General features: G+C 37.3%; 1 protein-coding gene across 7 annotated transcripts in view; it reads right to left on the bottom strand.

Moving 5' to 3' along the window:
* LOC149544340 (uncharacterized) overlaps positions 1-19,564 on the bottom strand; it is a 167,965-nt gene that overhangs the window by 36,273 nt on the left and 112,128 nt on the right. For all 7 annotated transcript variants that reach the window (XM_089798790.1, XM_089798791.1, XM_089798794.1 and 4 more), the window contains one exon: positions 5,883-5,967. In XM_089798790.1, coding sequence (XP_089654916.1) covers positions 5,883-5,967 — 85 coding nt within the window. The remainder of the gene's footprint in view (positions 1-5,882; positions 5,968-19,564) is intronic.

Raw genomic sequence — 19,564 nt, 5'->3', positions numbered from 1 at the left:
AAATTTGTTATCAAATAAAAGAATGGTAGAAGGTTTGCCACGAATAGGAAATTCATGTGACAAGTGTGAGGCTTGTATTTTGGGTAAGCAACATAGGCTTCCCTTTAATTTTGGAAATTCTAGGAGAGCTAGATATCCATTAGAGTTAGTGCATACTGATCTAGTCGGTCCTATGCAAGTTACTTCCATTAGGGGGAGTACTTATTTCATGACACTTATTGATGATTTCAGTCGTAGAACATGGGTGTATTTCTTAAAGAATAAATCTGAAGCATTTGATAAGTTTGTAGAATTTAAAGCCCAGGCTGAAAGAGAATGTGGACATTATATCAAGGTCCTAAGATCAGATAGAGGAGGGGAGTATACCTCCAATTCTTTTGTAAATTTTTGCAGGAAACATGGCATAAAGAAAGAGCTCATAGCTAGCTATACACCACAGCAGAATGGAGTGGCTGAAAGAAAGAACAGGACCATTGTTGAAATGACAAAGAGCATGATGAAAGAGAAAGGTCTCCCAACTGAATTTTGGGGAGAGGTTGTGGCAACAACAATTTACCTAATTAATAGGTGTTCTACAAAGGTAGTCCATGACAGAATTCCAATGGAAGCTTGGTCACGTATAAGATGGAAAGTTGAACACCTAAGGGTGTTTGGATGTGTTGCATATGCACATGTGCCTAAAGGTCAAAGGTAGAAGTTTGATGACAAAGGTGTGAAATGCATTTTCACAGGGTACAGCCCAGAATCAAAGGCATACAGATTGTATGATCCACTGAACAATAAGATGATGCTTTCAAGAGATGTGGAATTTCTTGAATATCAATCTTGGTATGGTTCAATTGATGAGTCACTGAGAACTTCAAGTAAAGTGCCAATTATAAGTGAAGAGGATGTTGATGAACAACAAGAAGAAGGAGAAGATAGAAGGAAAGGCAAGCAACCTTAGTCATTACCGAGCTCTTCTAGGTATGACCGAGTGTCAGGGCCAAGCAACAGTAATGAAGATTCTAATCCCACACTCTCCTTCCTATTACCAAGAAAGACTAAGAGTCTTAGGGAGATATACCAAGATGAAAGGTATGAAGATTATGATGAGAGTGTTAATTTTGCATTATTTTCTCATAGTGATCCAATATATTTTGAGGAAGCTATCAAGGAGAAGAAATGGTGTAATGCCATGGATGAGGAAATAGATGCCATAGAAAGGAATGAAACATGGGAGCTAACTGAATTGCCTCCCAAGAAGCATGTGATTGGAGTGAAATGGGTCTACAAGACCAAATGCAATGCTAAAGGTAATATTGATAGGCATAAGGCAAGGTAGGTAGTGAAGGGCTACAAACAACAGTATGGAAGAGATTATGATGAGACCTATGCCCCAGTTGCAAGAATGGAAACCGTGCGTGCTGTCATAGCAATTGCAGCTCAGCACAAATGGAAGGTATACCAAATGGATGTGAAGTCCACCTTCTTAAATGGTGTATTGAAAGAAGAAGTGTATGTGGAGCAGCCACCTGGTTATGAAGTTGCAAGTGAAGAGAACAAAGTATATAGATTGAAGAGAGCTCTTTATGGGCTCAAGCAAGCTCCAAGAGCATGGTACAATAGAATTGACTCATATTTGATGAGCAATGGCTTTAGCAAGCCTACTCTCTACATCAAGGCATCAAATGGAAATGTGTTGATTGTTGTCTTGTATGTAGATGACTTAATTTTTGCTAGAAATGATAAGGCTCTAATTGGTGAGTTCAAAGAGGTCATGAAAAGTGAATTTGAAATGACAGACCTAGGTCTCTTGAAGTACTTTCTAGGCATAGAAGTAAAACAAATGCATGATGGCATCTTCATCTCTCAAGAAAAGTATGCAAGGTAGATCTTGGAGATATTCAAAATGTAGAATAGTAAAGCAGCCCCCACACCAACAGTAATAGGTTTGAAGTTGAGCAAGGAAGACTCTAGCAAGAGAGTGGATCCAACACTATACAAGAGTATGGTTGGAAGTCTAATGTATTTGACAGCAACTTGGCCAGACCTAATGCAAGCAGTTAGCTTGATTTCTAGATTTATGGAAACACCAAGGGATTCCCATTGGCAAGTGGGAAAAAGGATCCTAAGGTATGTGAAAGGTACTAAGGGATTTGGAATTTTGTATACTGGAAATGATGATTTCAAGTTGGTTGGTTATACTGATAGTGATTGGGCTGGAAGTTTAGATGATAGGAAGAGTACTTCTGGATATATGTTTCATATGGGATCGGGTGCAATTTCATGGGCATCCAAGAAGCAACCTATTGTTGCTCAATCTACAACAGAGGCTGAATACATAGCAACAAATGCAGTAGCATGTCAAGCTATTTGGCTAAGGAGGATCTTGACAAATTTGAATGAAAGGCAAGAGGATGGAACCACAATTTATTGTGACAACATCTCATCAATTGCATTGTCCAAGAATTCAGTTTTCCATGGGAGAAGCAAACATATAGAGATCAGATATCACTTCATCAGAGAGCTGGTGGAGAATGGGGATATCAAAATTGAATATTGCAAGTCTGAGCAGCAACTAGCAGACATATTTACCAAGCTATTAGGCATTGGAGGTTTTGTACACCTAAGAGAGAGTCTTGGTGTAGTTGATTTGGATCAGTAGTGATCCTTGTTTGTTTGGCTCAGGATAAAGGGGGAGTGTTGAAATATTAATTATGGTTGGTTGTTTCTCCCTGGAGCCAAATGCCCACCTACCTCTCTAACGGCTTGCAGAACGATCAACTAAATTTATTGCATGGTAGGTGAAATTTTTGAAATTCAGAAATGGGGGGAAAACATTTTGCTAAAGTCAAAAGGAATGTTTTATCATTCATTCAACCAGTCAGTTGAGTCAGAGAGTAGTCGAGACAGAGAAGAAGTTGCAGAGCAGAGAAGGCAGAGAGAAAAGTGATCAGCAGATCAGTCGTTGTAGAGACAGAAGGAATCATTGTCGTGCCTGCAGTTGCACATGGTTCTACTTGTCATTCTGTAAGTTCATAGTTCATAGTTTATTGTTTTCATTCATCCTGTTGAAGCAGTGATTGCTCTAGGTGTTATTGTATGCAGCCATTAGTGTTGCAAGTTTAAAGTTTATGAAGTTTGAAGTTTTAGGGTTATATTAGGGTTTTTTGGTTGAAGCTGAATGCTCCCAGATTTGTAATAGTTTGAATCAGAGTTGAATAGAAAGAAAGTAGGCATACTTGCATCTATTGCTCTTTCATTGTTCATTACATTTGACAAGTTCATTGTTGAATATTTCAAGCTTTGAGTTTCTAGTTTTAATGGCAGAAATATTCACGTCATAAGTCAGTCACTCGGTTTTCTCTTTAGTTTGAGTTTTAATCTTATAGTCTTTACCGAGTTCAGTCGGTGCCTTCATCTACCGGGCTCCTCTCTGCAGTGTCTACCGAGTTCACTCGGTGTCTTCATCTATCGAGCTCCACTCTCCTGTGGCTACCGAGTTCACTCGGTAATCGCTTTGTCTACCGAGTTCACTCAGTAATTGCTTTGTCTACCGAGTTCACTCAGTAATCACAACCTCTTTGGTTACCGAGTTGCGAGCTCTTCTTTTACCAAGCTCACTCGGTATCCTTTGGTTACCGAGTTGTGTGTTTACCGAGCTCACTCGGTAACCTCTACTGCCATCTACTTTTCTTTGGTTACCGAGCAAAATTTATCACTTGGTAATAGTTGCTCCCGAGCAGTTTTTAGGGTTAGGTTGTTTTTGTGATTGAATTTTTTTTTTAATATTTCTCACAGAATAATTGTTTCCATATTTCCGGCAATTGGAACTCTTTTTTTGTTTAAACAGATATTTCTATATAATTTATGACCATATTAAAGTTGGGCTCTTTTACTATTGCTTTATCTTATGTAAATATCAACACTTTATTATTACCTAGCAAGAATTGTGCATCTCATGCTTTGTGCTCCTTCCTATATCACCTAATTTCTTTGGAATTGTTTTTAACTTTCTAATATTTCTGTCTATGCTGAGATGATTTCTATCAATCATTTATCCCATATTATGCTTTCTAACTTTCTAACCCTCTTATCTAAAGCTTTGCAGAGTTACAGTTCTGTCTTTTCTAAAGAGCTGAAATTCTGTTAGTAGATTCTAGCGGTCAGATGTGTATATAGATACTGATCTATTAAAAATTTTATCTTGCAGAACATGCGAAATATGTGTCTCAACTGCCCGCCATGTTGTGGGTGTCAAGGATGGAGAGGTTGTGGAACAGTGGAGTGACGGCAATGCTCCCACTTCATCAACCTCCGAAGAAAGAAACTCATGGCTGGGACATCGCTTTCTTAATTTCTTTGCGGTATGTGTTATTTTTACATTTGTAATATCCTGGCTTTTCCATATTGGAATTTATGCTTGATTGCAGAAGAAAGTATGGATTTCTGCTTGATTCCAGAGAAATGCATTTCTTAGATTTCTTGTGCATACAAACCAAATATTCTAAAGGGCTTTATGGAGATGCAGCTCCTCATTATATGTATTCAAGGTTGCTGTGGCTATCAAAGATGGAGCACCCAATCAGATTCAAGATGTTGTCAAGGGAAAGAGTTCCCTTACAGACATAGATCAAAATTCTCTTATCTCTCCTCACTATGAGGAAGGCTGGACGGGGATCAAAAGGAAAAATTTCTGGAATAGATCAGATGTCTCTTAGATCAGCTTTGAAAAAGAAGTCTATTTTGAAGTTCTAACAAGTTGCAAATTTGTGTAACCCTTTTTGCTTGCCTCTAGTGTGGCATAGGTTTTGTTATTGTAGGTGCCAACAATTAGCAATTTGATTTGACCTAAAAGGCTCCTCCTCAGTATTTTTTCCCACCTGGAAACCATGTAGAGGCAGCCCTATTTTTGGGTCGTTACATCTTTTGTTTTTGAAATTAAAATACTTTCTGCAGCCTTAGCAGCACATTACCAAGTAAAATAAAAATTACATATGTTTTATATTTTCTTCAAACAACACATGCAATTTCCTAAGGAAATCTGATTGCCACACTTCAAGGTTTTCATCTCAAAATGCCACAAGCTGCCGTAAACAGCCACCAGAATCGTGAGAGTAAAATCATTATCTATTTTTCATCTGTGAAAATGCAATCATAGGCAATCTAGTTAACCAACAAGTCTTAGACAATTGACTCTACTCAGCTACCTGGCAACTCTAACAAGGAATGCCCATTCCAACTCAACCACCTTGTTCAATTAGTTGAACCTACTCCTGACTGAAGAAACTACAAACTATCAATCTAATATTTCTATTCTGCTACCCACTCACTCACCACTACAGAGTAGAACTGGATTCCACATTCTCTTAACATCAAAACTATAATAAATATGGGAAGAGACTCGCACAATCTAGCAGTCGCTAACGAAAGTGGAGAATTAAACCCAACATGACTCATCTTGAAATAAAGATGAGCAAAGGAGAGAGACAGTTGGAAAAATAAAATAGAGGACAAAGTACATGAATAAGTCTAGAAAATATCCCCCCAAAAATAGGAATGAAACTAATATCATTATAAAATCAAACTCATGGTCAATATCTGGTTCAAACTGACAGCCAATCAAGATACTAAAAATTAGAAGTATTTACATTGAAAAGTTTTACACTGTTTTAACCTTGGGTGTTTAACCTTGCCAAATGTTCATCTAATTACAAAAGTGCTTGAAAATATACTAAAAAGATTTTATCTTTCCATCAGAAGATGCACACAAAAAACACCTCCGAGTATATATTTAATTGTAAGCGGGCAATAATTTGAAGGAAAAGAGAACACTCATAAATCCTAGATTCCTAGGTAAAGAAATTTACACAACCTAGGGCTTGCAAAAATTTGAGCACCTGTCTTGGTACGAATGATAACAGCGGATATCTCTAAGATTCTCTTTTCCCGTAGCCGCTGTGCCAATTTTGATTTCCTGAACCACTGGACAGAGAAACAAACATTTAAGATAATCGACATGAGAAGAAAGAAATAAGACACTAGTAGAATGACAGGTGGACATTTATATGTTTCATTCTCTGACTAATGTTCAGTAAATTACTATATTTACCTCATAATGACCATAGATGATGTCATGGGATATTTCACGAGTTTAAAGTTCTTATGGAAAATTAGACAAGTAGGAAAACTAAAATTTACAGGTTTGTAATGAAGGTAATTGAATCTCGAAAAACTTGGATCTTTTTGTAACAACACACAGACCAAGAGGGAGCTGGTATTCTTTAGCTTTGATGTATCTTATCATTAATCCAAAGCAGTCTAGCTTGCAAGAGGAAAATTCATAGTGAGTGTTGTGACATACTATGATAAAGGAACATCACAACATTATATTGCATGCTGTTCAGGAGATTGTACCTAGACCAGATATAAAGTAAGTGATTGATTCCAAGTGGTCATACAAGGGAAGCATGCAACAGATGGAAGTATAGAAAAGAACAGAGCCAAATTTCTCACACAAAGGTTCTCTCACGAGAAAGGAATCAATTGTAGTGAGACTTATGTATCCTGCACCTTATTTAGTTTGGTCTTTATATTAAAGAATACAAGCTATCTTCTGGAGGTATGGCATAATAAAATGCAAGTTCTGAAGTTACCACATGGGGAGAATGCAACATTCAATACTCTGAAATGATCAGGCATGTTCATTTTGTTAATCCTGATTTAAGCATTCACTATTTAGCAATGTCAGGCATTTACCGGCTGTTCACTCTTTTATTGGTTGACCAGAAACCACTCAACAATTTGAATGGGATGCTTGGTAGCTAACTACTCCCCAAATAAAATTGGTAGTGAAATAGTAAATTTGAAATTTGGAGGAAATTGATAAAACTGGTTTCATATGTTCATTGTCTGATATTATGTTTTTCATACAACTAGCAGTAAGAGGAAAACTGATTTTTTTGGGGGGTGAGTTTTTTATTAGAATTTGTGTGATCATTTTCTATGGGTTTTATGAGCTAATAGAGCTTAGTCTAGCTTTAATATTAAGCCTTTCCTTTAACGAGTTCACTTAGAACGTCGTGAATTTTCAGTTGCACCAACTACCATCTATATTTTTTAATAGACTCATTTATGTCTAAGCAAAACGGAGTGGAAGTGAAAGCAGTTGTGATCTGCAAATATGGGTTGAGTTTACATGTTTTTCTATTTTTTAATGATCCAAATATATTTTCAAAACATAGGTACTGGTGAATTCACATATAAAAAAGTGACTAACACTACTTCTATGTTAGAAGGTGTCCCTGCTTTTGCAAAGCTTTCTTGTTTTCTGTGGACCAAACCATTCTACCTAATATCTTTGTAAGCAAGCAGAGTGGAAGTTTGTTAGTCTAAACATTAAAGAAAAAGGGGACCTACTTCTTGCAAATACTTCGTATACCTTATGAGTTGTATTATCTCTGTTGTTAGTTGTATGTTAAGCACGGTCTTATAGTTGACAAGTTGGCTGCTGTTGTATACACTGTCCAGTATAAATCTATGAAGGACACATAAATGAGTTGAACCTAATTTTATTCTCAATACAGGAAAATCCATAAATCTGACTATCAAAAAAGGCTCTGTGCATTGAGAGTGTGTGGGAAGAATTAAGAGAAAAACTTCTGACAGAATTATGCAGGTTATAGAATTAATTTTTAGGACATAATCAATTAAATTTATTATCAGAAATAATAGTTTATCTTTTTTAATCAAGAAATTGTCTTCTCAATGTCAATGGTATTGTGCTCAGACTAATGTTGCATGTCATACCAAAATAAATAGCTAATCATACCTCTGAATGGTAAACATTGTTTACCGCATAGGGTAAGAAGTTAACACATGTATAACACGATTCAATTTTGAACAGGTACTTTATTCATGTATGCACTTGTAGATTACAATCCGATTACAATGACTACAATGATCTCTGATGATTCCAATGTCCATCTCGGACGTATACATATACCTTTCCGAAGGGGTGACTCAAGCATCATGCGCCTGTTCGGATACTATTCTACCCGTTGGCTACATTATACATTTTACCGACAACATCATCCCCCTCAAAAGAAAGGTCATCTTCAGATGAAAATTAAAAAATATTTGAGACAAGTTAACAACAAAATACATTAATTGACTAACCACAACAAGATAGATCTGTTTTTGTTGCATCACTTTCACATTCATCCTATACCTACACCAAACTGGTCTCAAACCCATGTTGCATCTATAGCCTCTGCTAACACAATACTATCTCCTTAGCTAACCTTGATAGCCACCCATGCTACTTTCTCTATTTCCAGCTCCTGGTTACACTGAGCCAAGTGTCGCCATACTACCGTCAACTGGATGATCAGCTCCTCTCGAGCTCTCTACGCATCCACCAAGACAGCCTCATGCCCAAAACCTACTCCAAGTGCCTTCTCTAACACACAAACACTCATGCCTACAGCAACAACTCTAGGTCTCATCAACTATTCACACTTCCCATGATTGATATCTGCAACGACTGGGGGTTTAGGGGGCAACACCCCCAGCGGGGTCGAGGGGCAATGCCCCCGTGGGGACCTGGGGATTTTTTTTTTTTCTCTTCCACTTCCTCCCTCTTTTCTGCAGACTTGCTTTCCTGATACCCTTCGTATGTCTGAACTAGCTTCTCCCTAGTAATGGTACGACTTTCATAAAATTCCTATTATTGCTTTCTTCTTTTCTACTCTCAACATTGTATGGTGCTTTGAATGCCTGTTTATAGTATGTATTATTTGGAACTATCTCGGTCAATTTCTTTCTCTCTGTACAAAGTTTCCTCATTGCCCAGGGGCCGTATGATATTCTCCATTTCCCTTCATATGATGAGGCTGTACGGCTATCAATTTTCTATAACTATGTTTCGGTTTGCTTGGGGCCGTACGGTCTCCTTTTTGCTTTTATCCTCACTATACGGTCTTTTTCTTCATGCGTAGCGGGCCGTACGGCTTATTCCCTTCCACATCTGTCGTACGGTGGTCAAAAAAATCCTTCCCAATTCTTTCAAGGCCGTACAGAGTCCTAGCTTTTGAAAATATTAAACAACCATCCAATGTCTTATTTCTAAGCCATACGGTCTTTGATTTATAACTGCTCATGATGTTCCCCAAGCCATACGGTCCTTAATTGTTCCCCCTAAGGCCGTACAATCATTCATCTTATTTGAAGGTATACTTTGAATCGTTTTCTTTACTTATTACTATGGCTTTTCTTATTATTATTATTTTTATTTTCAACATAACTCCTTGGGGGCCGTATGGTGAACAAAACTGCTCCACTTTTCTTTCAAGGCCGTACGACCTTTTTCTCCAAGGTTATTCTTATGATTCACTTTATTATTTTTGCTTTTCTTCCATTTTCTCTGTATAGTCCCAAGCCCCATTAGTTTAATAAAAGATCACCTCTCAGTACATTTACTTTATGCTTCTTTTATCACTTCATACTTCTATAACTACAATTTACTAACTATATTCGACTTTTAATTTTATACATATATACACTATTTACAAAAAACTTTTCTTCATTCATCAATTGTTTGTCCATGGAGGAGGCTTTCTTTCCCTATATATTTTCAACTTTGAACCATTTACGGCATCTGGTATTTCTTTTCCGTCCAGTGTTCACAATTTAATTGCTCCATTATACCCAACTTCCCGTATCTTGTACGGTCCAACCCATTTAACTTTAAATTTTCCAAGCCTTATTTCATTTTGTCCATTATACTTTAATACTAATAGACCAGGTTGAAATCTGTTTAATTTTAAACGCTTCTGATGCCATACCTTCCACCTATTTTGTGCAACTTTCACGACCCATGCTACATAGTTCTTATTCCTTCGATATGGCCGCTTCCGTACGAGTACCGCACCTTTAATTAATGGTATCTAGTGGACACATAGCTTTGGTGGTACTCCTTTTAAGTCTTTATACGTCCAAGTTGCTGCCTTCAATACTAGGTTCCAATCATCTCCTACAAGAATGTTCTTCGGATTTTTCTCATTACCCATGTTCATTGTTTTCACCGTCAGCTCTTCATACTTCATCAGTTTATCTTTACTGAATGTATGGGCTAGTGTTTCATCCACCTATGCTTCTCCTTCCTTCAGTTCACTGTACTCCTTCAGAAACTTATGGCCTTCTTTTCCTTCCTCGACACTCAAAATATTGCAACTCGGAAAGACCTCATAATCTTCCATTTGCCAATGTAGCAATCCGTTTACTGAATCTAGGTCGTCATCAGTTGACCCTCCTTCTATTCTCAGCACCCCTTCATCATCTAGTTCCATCCTCTTTTTCCCTTCATCATCACTCTTGCCACCACCTTCTGAGTCCAATGACGCGACTTCTTCTCCTACCATCTGTGTATGCAAATCGATTATAAATCTCCTACCTCCCTTCTCCATTGACAGGGTGTTCCTTTTCCAATCATGCTTTACCTTAGCCTGCACCAACCACCCCCATCCTAGGATGGTATCATACCCTCTTCTCTTTAATGGAATAACTACAAAATCCAGTAAAAATGGTTGTGTCCCAATTGTTACCGGCTGCACCATTAGAGTGCCCAAGGGTTTTATCCCATGTTGATCTGTTGTAAGTAACTGAAAGGTGGGTGGCCATAGTGTTGGTTGTCCAAGTTTTTTCCAGATATCTTCCGGCATCACATTCACTCCCGATCCTCCATCTACTATTGTATCCATTAACACCATACCCAGAATGCCCATCTCCATCACTGCTGGGTGTCTACCTGTCGTAAGTGCTTGTAACATTGGGTTTGTTGTTGTTGCCGTGGTTGTTTCCTTACTATCCTTTGCTTCCTCTGTCACTCTCGAGGACGGTGTCATATTTATGATGGTCGTACGTAACTGTGGCATGGTGAGAAGAAGATCATTTAATCTAATTAACACTTCCGTTTCCATTACCTATTTCACCATGTTTTGTTCCCCCAAGCTTCTCTTTGGAGTTTCCGCAATGTCTTTTACTTGTGATTTCTCCACTCTCATCTGCTTCTCTATTTCTATTCGGGCTTTTTGTAACCTCTCCTTCTCTTCTTCTGCATTCAAATATTTTGCCTTCCTCGCCTGTTCCCGCATGATCGCCAACATGTTTTCATCACATGTTTCAATACTTAATAAATTTACACCTTGCTTTGGACACTTTGAATCTTCATGGTCCCTTGGACCACACCATTTGCATAGTAGTTGTGGCACCTCCTTTGTAGTACAGTCCCTCATGAAGTGACCCCAAAGATTACATGCCTGGCACTGTATCATCGGTCATCCACTCGCATCATATTGTATTCTACTCTGGCCTCCATTGTTATTGTTATTGTTTCCACTCATTTTGCGTCTATTATTATTTCGATATCCACCTGAAGTTGCATCATTTCCCACATTGTTGTTATTGTTCGAGGCTTCCTGCATTAGTAACACCTGCTGATGTCCTTTTGTTTTCAAGTTAAATGGACACTCTTTCAAGGAATGCCCCGCCACTTGGCAGATATCACAAAACTGCTTCTTCGGGCATGAACCCTTCATATGGTCATCTTCCTTGCAATCTGTACACCATAATTCTCCTTTTACTGTATCTGGATTCTTTTTCAAATTTTTGAATTCTTTCATCATCCATAGCATGTCTTTCTGTAGCGCTTTCACCTTCTTGTTTGATTCCTCATCACTACTACTACGCTTCGAGGATGAATCATCTGAATCAGAGGACTTATGTTTCTTCTTCTTACTCATCTTCTATTCACTTTCTAAATCCATGGCATGAGTATATGCATTGGTGTACGATGCTGGGTGTACAATCTTCATTTTCTTTTTAAGAGTCGACTGTAGCCCCTCCACAAACCACCATTTTTTCAACCCATCCACTGGTTGACTCTCCATCTTTCCAATCAATTCTTTCAATCGCCTAGCATAGGTTCGGACTGTCTCATTCTTTCCTTGTTTGGTGTTGTAGATTTCTGCCACTATTTCATTATCATCTCAGAGTAATCTGAATTCTGCGATAAATTCTTTTTTAACATTCTCCCATGTATTAAGTTTCTGAGGACTAGTGTCAGAAAACTAGTCTATCGCCACACCCCATAGGGTCGCTGGAAATTGTCTTACCCAATCATTTTCATTTGTCACACCATTTGTCATCCATATGGTTTCACACATTTTACAATATCTGATAGGGTCTGCTGAACCATCACCGTGAAACTTGGGTAACTTTTCTTTAGGGCCAGCCATCGTTACTTGTGTTTGATTTTGAGGTACTTGTGTACCGCACTGTTCTGAGCTCCCGTGCTATTTTGTGCTCCCGTGCTGTTCTAGACTCTCGCGTTGTTCTATGCTCCCACACTGTTCTGGACTCCCACGCTGTTCTAGACTTTCACGCTATTCTGGACTTTTGCGCTGTTCGGGACAACAGTCTTGTTCCCAACAATCATGTTGTCTGGTGACAAGTCTTCAAGTGATGTTCTATTCTCCACCTGTATCTATTCATCCGGTGTATCAAGAACGAAGAGATCCCTCCACGCTCGTGCTCCCTCAGCACTCTGAGCCGTGCGAATTGCTTCCCTTCCGTTCGGACACTCTCCCTTAGGCGTATACAAGTTAAGGAATTCTTCCCTTGTTTCCTCCACCAAATTCAAGCGTTGTTGAGTTTCTTCCAGTAATTCCTTAGGACTCCTCAGCCTACTAGGTGAGTGCACTCCCTCCATCTGTGCCTCTTCACCCCTTCGGTGCCCCTCAGCAATTTGCTGAAGTCTCTATCTGTGTTCTGCTTGCTATGTTAAAATTAAAATTTCTTTTGCTGTACTTAGTTCATTCTTATTTTTTACCTTATTCTGATCTTTGTTTGGCAAATTCGGCATTAATCTTCATATCATTTGTTCGTTCCAGGTACGTCTGGCAATGGCGCCAAATGTTTACCACATAGGGTAAGAAGTTAACACATGTATAACACGATTCAATTCAAAATAGGTACTTTATTCATGTATGCACTTGCATATTACAATCCGATTAGAATGACTACAATGATCTCTGATGATTCCAAAGTCCATCTCGGATGTATACATATACCTTTCCAAAGGGGTGACTCAAGCATCACCTGCCCGTTTGGATACTATTCTACCCATCAGCTACATTATACATTTTACCGACAACAAACATAACTCTTGAGATAATACTCTGAATGAGTTTTAGTTTCCATTTAGAGGATTTTAGGTTTTAATTCATGGATACAAGTTAAGATTAGGGGAAAATGTCAAGACTAGTTATAATTGTGAAAACTAGTTGCTAGAATATTCTTTAAGTGTTCTCTTGGACACCACTAGTAGAAGGAAGATTCAACTGGCACTCAAGAAGCAAGTACACAAATTTCCAAGTCAAAACATCCAATTCAATAAAATTCTATAGTACCATAATTAGCTTTGAAATCAGCCTCACAAGTAAAACATCCACCAATAAAGAGCTGGCACCACTCATTATTCCTGGATTTTTGGATCTAAAACTTCAAATGAAGAGTACAGAGCCACATTAGGAGAATATTGCACCCGTAGCTTATACCCAAATTCATATCCTATTTGATTCTTCTTTTAATAGATACTACTATGTGCTACCATTGATGATATAGAAGAATATTCACAACAATTTTCATCCAAAACAACTGAAGAATACATTGAAAAAAAATGGCAATCTCAATTTGATAGCCTAGATAAATGTAACTAGAAGAGATAGGTTCAAACATTTTTAAGAAACCACCATCAATTGAAATTAATTTACTACAATTTGCAAAATTGTTAACAAAGGCCATAGATGCTAAATCTTTGACTTCTTTCATTCTTTTTTCAACAAAAGCTTAAGGTGAAAGGAAGCAATCTACATCTTGTTAACATTAAGGTCAATTTGTTTATCAGTGACTTAACACTTAGTCAAATGGTTACATTGCTACCGAGCTCTACAATTGCTACTGAGTCTATCATTCATCCAACAATGTTAACCAAGTGTCTCAGTTGCTACCGAGCCAAACAAACAGTTTGTAGTTCATGCCAAGCTACACAGTATTTACCAAGCATCAGAGACAGTTTGCAGTATAGCCTGAGCGTAGCAGTATCTACCAAGCTATTTAGTGGAAGTGATGAAGACTCTAGTGTTAACCGAGCTCTATAGTGTTAACCAAGTCCTACAATGTCTACTGAACTCACAAGGTTAATGAAGTGGATCTAGTGTTGACCGAGTCATGCAGTGTCAACCAAGTGATTCAATTGTTACCAAGTTTCTCAAAGTTCACCGAGTCATACAGTGTTGATCGAGTTCAAGCTACTTGAAAGTGATCAGTATGGACTGAGCTTCAACTTCAACCAAGTGCTAGAGTTTGCCAAGCATTGACAGTGCTTGTCGTGTATCTGAATTTGTCTTCAAAACCCGAGTTACAACAGTTGGACCAAGTTTGCGAATTATGATGAATTTGGTATTGTAGCCGACTCCATAAGATAATGAATTGGATTGGTATATCTGTAATGCATTATATCATATCCAAATACATGAGTGTGTCAATGAGAAGTGGATAAGTGTGAATTGAAGAAGGCTAGAAGCAGTGTAAGGGACAACAGAGATTTATCTATCACAGTTAGGTGATCATTGGAATACAAGGAATCTCATTCAGCAAATTAGAGCTACAGATCAGAGATTAGCCACTAATTCATCCTAATAGGTGCATCAGTCAAATCCATTAACAGGGTGGACTTAACAGTCTTTTGCTAAATTTCTTAACTGAGTGCATACTTCATTGTATGTTTGTAAATCCTTTAACAAGGTGGACCTCATAGTTTTTATTGCTCCTAATAGGGTAGATCACCAGAAGTGGTCAATTGTAAGCCTTAACAGGTCAACTTTATCCTACAATACTAAAGCTTGTGGGTATCATCCCACCCCAGTTTTACTTTCTAATTGGAAGGTTTCTAGGCCACCATATCTTGTATCAAAGTGTTATGAATGTTTTATTGCTTTCATAGATCAGAATAATATATGAAGGATTAATTGGTGAAGTAAGATAAAATTTTATTGGCTCTTGATTCACCCCTCCCCTCTCAATAACCATGCCTACCTTATATTTCCAACACATCCAAGATGCTCTTTTATTCAAATTTAAATGGCCCACATTTGCTCAAATTTTAGAAGGCAGTTGCCTCTGTGTTTGACAGCTTCAAAAACATTTAAGGTAAGGACAAAGCTATCTTTTATCCACTATTTGACACCCAAATAGTTCTTGGAGTTATATCACCCTTTTGTATGGAAACTTAAACCAAAATATATTGTAAATGAAGTGAGAAGAGAGTTGGACAAGCTAAATAACACTTTTTAATACTTTATTACTGCTTAAACCATAATATTTTGTCACTTAAGTGACAAGAAAGATAGAACAACTATGTAGATATGCAATAAAGATGTATCTTGCAATGGAAAGGAGTCATCTCTATCATCTCGAGTTGATTTGGCTGATTTCCAAAAGCTTGAGAGGGGCTCTAATCAATAGTCAAGACGTAAAATCAATACTGCAATGACAACAGTGTCTGGTGTCTCAAGTGTGACACTTGAAACCCTACATGCTGTTGGTGGGAATGTGGTTTTATTCCTAACTACTTATTTGTGGGAACCCGTTGACATGGCTTAAGTTTACTTGGTCCTAGATTGCATTTTAGATAATTTATCAAAGTGTTTTTAGTCTCAATCTCATTATTTTCTCATTGGTGAAATGGCATCTACATTCTTTTATTTGGGCAGAGTTGAGCTTTTCATCTTAGATTTCTTAGTCATTTAGACCTTAATCTCTATGATCTTGACCATTCGTTTTGGCTTCTTTAGACCTTTTGAATGCTTACAATATCTGGTTTCATTCTGACCAGTATTAGGCATGAGAGGAAACATTCCCACCATCGTATGTTTATTTTTTTCCTCTGCACCCATCATGAGATGGTACTCTTAATTTTTCAAAAATTTCCCTTGTTTTAACCAATCACTTATCCAACTCTATCCTCTTTTCTCCTACTATCTGCCTACTTGATACATGAGCTCTACGAGAAAGCCCTAGTTCACAACTTCATATTTTTTATATTGCTCATTTATAACTATGATAATTGTAATTTGACTGAAGATTCTTACCACATGATAACAACAAATATGAGCATCAAGCTTGCATTTCTGTGATAGTGGAAGCAACAAAGTTAAAATTTCATGATTATCAAAAAGATTCACAATTATTTTAATGCATGGTTACCAAATAGAGAAGCAATGTTTGGGTCAGACAATTCACTATGGCATGAAGCTGTAGAAACTATAAAGTTCACTGTAATTTGAACTAATTTAGTATTTTCTGCAAAATAAGGGTCCATTACGTTGGAGAAGGTCTGGCAGGATATGGTAACCATGTTTGAACCATTGGATCTCAAAATATAGTGCAAATATCATCTTGACAACTATTACATGGAGTATTTTGAGGCTAGTGAAAGTCCAATATATATCCTTTCATATTTCAAATGAATGCTCCTGTTGATTCCATGACTTCAACTCATATAACCAGAACCTACCTTTGTGGTCTTGCAGACTTCCTACTCTGAAATCCTAGGATTCCTTTAGATGTCCTTTGAGGGTTAATTTAAGCATGGTGGACATGTGCCTATTTAATTTTCTTTGTTCTTTCTTGCATAGATCGTCTTCATTTTTTAGGCTTTGGAACTACTAAAATGAACAAGATTATTTCTTTCCATATATTACAACTTACAGGTAGTATATCACAACACAAAGTTTAGCTTTCAACTTATGAGTAAAGATGTTCACATAAAACATCCATGCCCCAAGAAGAAGCTAACAGATGGGCATAAGTGCATGCCTATCCTTTTGGTACATCTAACTCATGGAGAGAAAATGCTTCTTGTTCTATCTTCTATAAAATTTAAATTACAGGCTTTGGCATTCTTTTGAAATTTGAATTGAGTATCTTCATAGAGGCCTTATATTCTCTTGCACCATGAATAACATACCAAGGATAATGGGGTGGCTTGCTAAAGTTGAATTTAAATAAGATCTGTGATGCCCTCCTAATCAGTTTGTATGTGTGTGACTCACTTAAGAGCCTAGTTGACCATGTCAAAATTATAAGGATATTCACCTACATCAAGCTACCATCAACACACCTTGCCTAAGCTTGAGGCAACAAGTGAGAGTTTACTCAATACTACATTTATATACCAACTAGAATTATCAATTTGAGATTGTTCTCCAATGGAGAATCACTCCAAAAGTGTTGAAAATAGATTGACATAAGTATGAGAATGTGTTTCAATCATTGTTTTGTCACTAATGTCAAACATACTACTTGTTGGTAAGACAATTGCCTACTTGATTTGAGTACTATCATTTGTTTGATTGATGAGGAGGTTTTGATTAAATGAGATAACAAAAGAACCTAGAGGAAAGGTTGAGTTATGGTAAGAAAAAGGAGTACAAAGATTAGTTAAGATAGTGATGTTATAGTGTATTGATTATCTACTTAAGGTTGCAAAGGGTGGATACACTGACTAAGTCTAGAAGAATAAGTAAGAAGAATTGAGTATGCCATGCTTGACCGAGTGGACAGTAGGTGCTAAGCAAAGTTAGTGCAAGCTGAGCAGAAAATAAATTGGAGCTAAACAAAGTGAAAGTTCAATGTATGCCGAGTGATGCAATGTAAGCCGAGTAAAGTTTAGTTGATGTCGAGCACCTATAAATTTTAGTGTTTGTTGAGTGATCTAGTTGAAGATGAGTGGAAGAATAGTTTGGAAGCCGAGTGATAGCATATTGATGTCGAGTGCCAATATTCATGTTAAATCATAGATTTGACCAATCTAAGCCAACTATTTTGTTTTCTTGAATTTTGTGAAGCATGTGGAAGATAACTATGATGAGTTGGTGGTACAGAATTCATGGTAAACCATTTTGATGGAAATTCAAAGAGGATTGAAGAATAAGTTTCTAAAAGGGACTCAAATAAAAAAGATGGGTAGATTCATTGAATCTTACCCAATTTTACCTAACCCTAAAATGAACAATAGAGATTGAATGATAAAATATCTTAATTTTCTATTTATAGAGATAGATGGTCAGAAGAAAGGTTGGTCATGTCAGAGATCCTAAGTTAGACAAGAGGTTTAAGGTATTAGTTTATTCAATGATCAAATAGAAGAGACTATGCAAAGTAAGAAGGCTGAAGAGTATGAAATCTTGAAGGGTGAACAAACTATCAGAGTTGAAGTGTGTGAAAGCCAAGCAAAATGGAGAACTAAAACAAAGATCTGTAATCTACAAGTGAGTTATAATTTGTTATCAGATCAAGCCTTACTATTACTTTCGAATCATTATACAAGTCTAGGGTAAATCCTTTGGATTAAGGAGTGTTTCATGCTTACATTTTTGCAAAGTTGTTTTGACCTAGGATAGTAATCTACAAGTTTAAGTGATTGTATGATCTAATGGATACATACATGAATATGTTTTATGGATATGGGTTCACTAAGCTGTGAAAAATTTTAGTTGTATATTTGGACCTTGGATAACTGATTCACGCCCCCAAGTTATTCTAAATAATTCCTAGATTTGGTATCAGAGCCATCTACTTAAGAGGACTAGTTTGAAGGTACTAGAAGCAAGAGATCAAGATGTCAAAAGAGAGGTACCAAAGGTTGACAAGGATAACTTCTCTGCATGGCAAAGTCTGATGAATCTACACTTAGGAGGTCTTGGAGATCATGCACAATCTACCATTGCCACTAAGCATGTTGATCTTATTGGAGCCCTAACTATTGAAGATCTAAAAAATAAGAAAGAACACAATCAAACAATGTTGGAGATTGCCTTTGCCCTAAGTTATGCCAAATTCAATGACATCAAGGGTTGTGATAGTGCAAAGAAGATGTGGCATGTTGTTCACACCACCTATGGGGGAGATGCAAATGTTTTGAGACCCAAGTCTGAAAGTCTTAGAGATAAGTTCAATGATATGAGGATGCAAGAAGGTGAGAATGTTACTCAATACTACTCTAGAATAAATGATGTCATCTGTAATCCATCTGTGCTCGGCTGCTGAAGAGTTTGTGTTGGAGTACCAGATTTTGGTAATGCAACCAATGTTTGTATTGCAGTCTCCTCCTTTTTCTGTGTCTCTTTTTCTTCAGCTTGAATATCCCTTTTATGAATGCTAGGTGGGGTTGAACTTGTTGGTTGTTCAGATATTTTTTTTATTTCCCCTGTTGCTGTACTCGGCACTTGGAGTGTATCAATGATTATACTTGGTGGAGGTGGTGGTGGAAGGAATAGAATACCAGTAGTTTGTGTGGTCAAAGGTGGCACTTGTGCTTTTACCTTGACTTCTGGATTCTGTAATTCATCAACACTAACCAATACAGGATTTGAACTTAATTTTTCTACTAGTGATGATTGGTCAAGGATTTCCAAATCCTCTACAGTTAATGGATTGATGTTTAGATTTGAAATGTCTA

This window comes from Cupressus sempervirens, chromosome 8 (genome assembly GCF_028749045.1).
Source record: "Cupressus sempervirens isolate cs-2001-9-10 chromosome 8, ASM2874904v1, whole genome shotgun sequence".
NCBI classification, from domain to species: domain Eukaryota; kingdom Viridiplantae; phylum Streptophyta; class Pinopsida; order Cupressales; family Cupressaceae; genus Cupressus; species Cupressus sempervirens.
The sequence above is the reverse complement of the archived record's forward strand: the minus strand, read 5'-3'. Positions and strand labels throughout refer to the sequence as shown.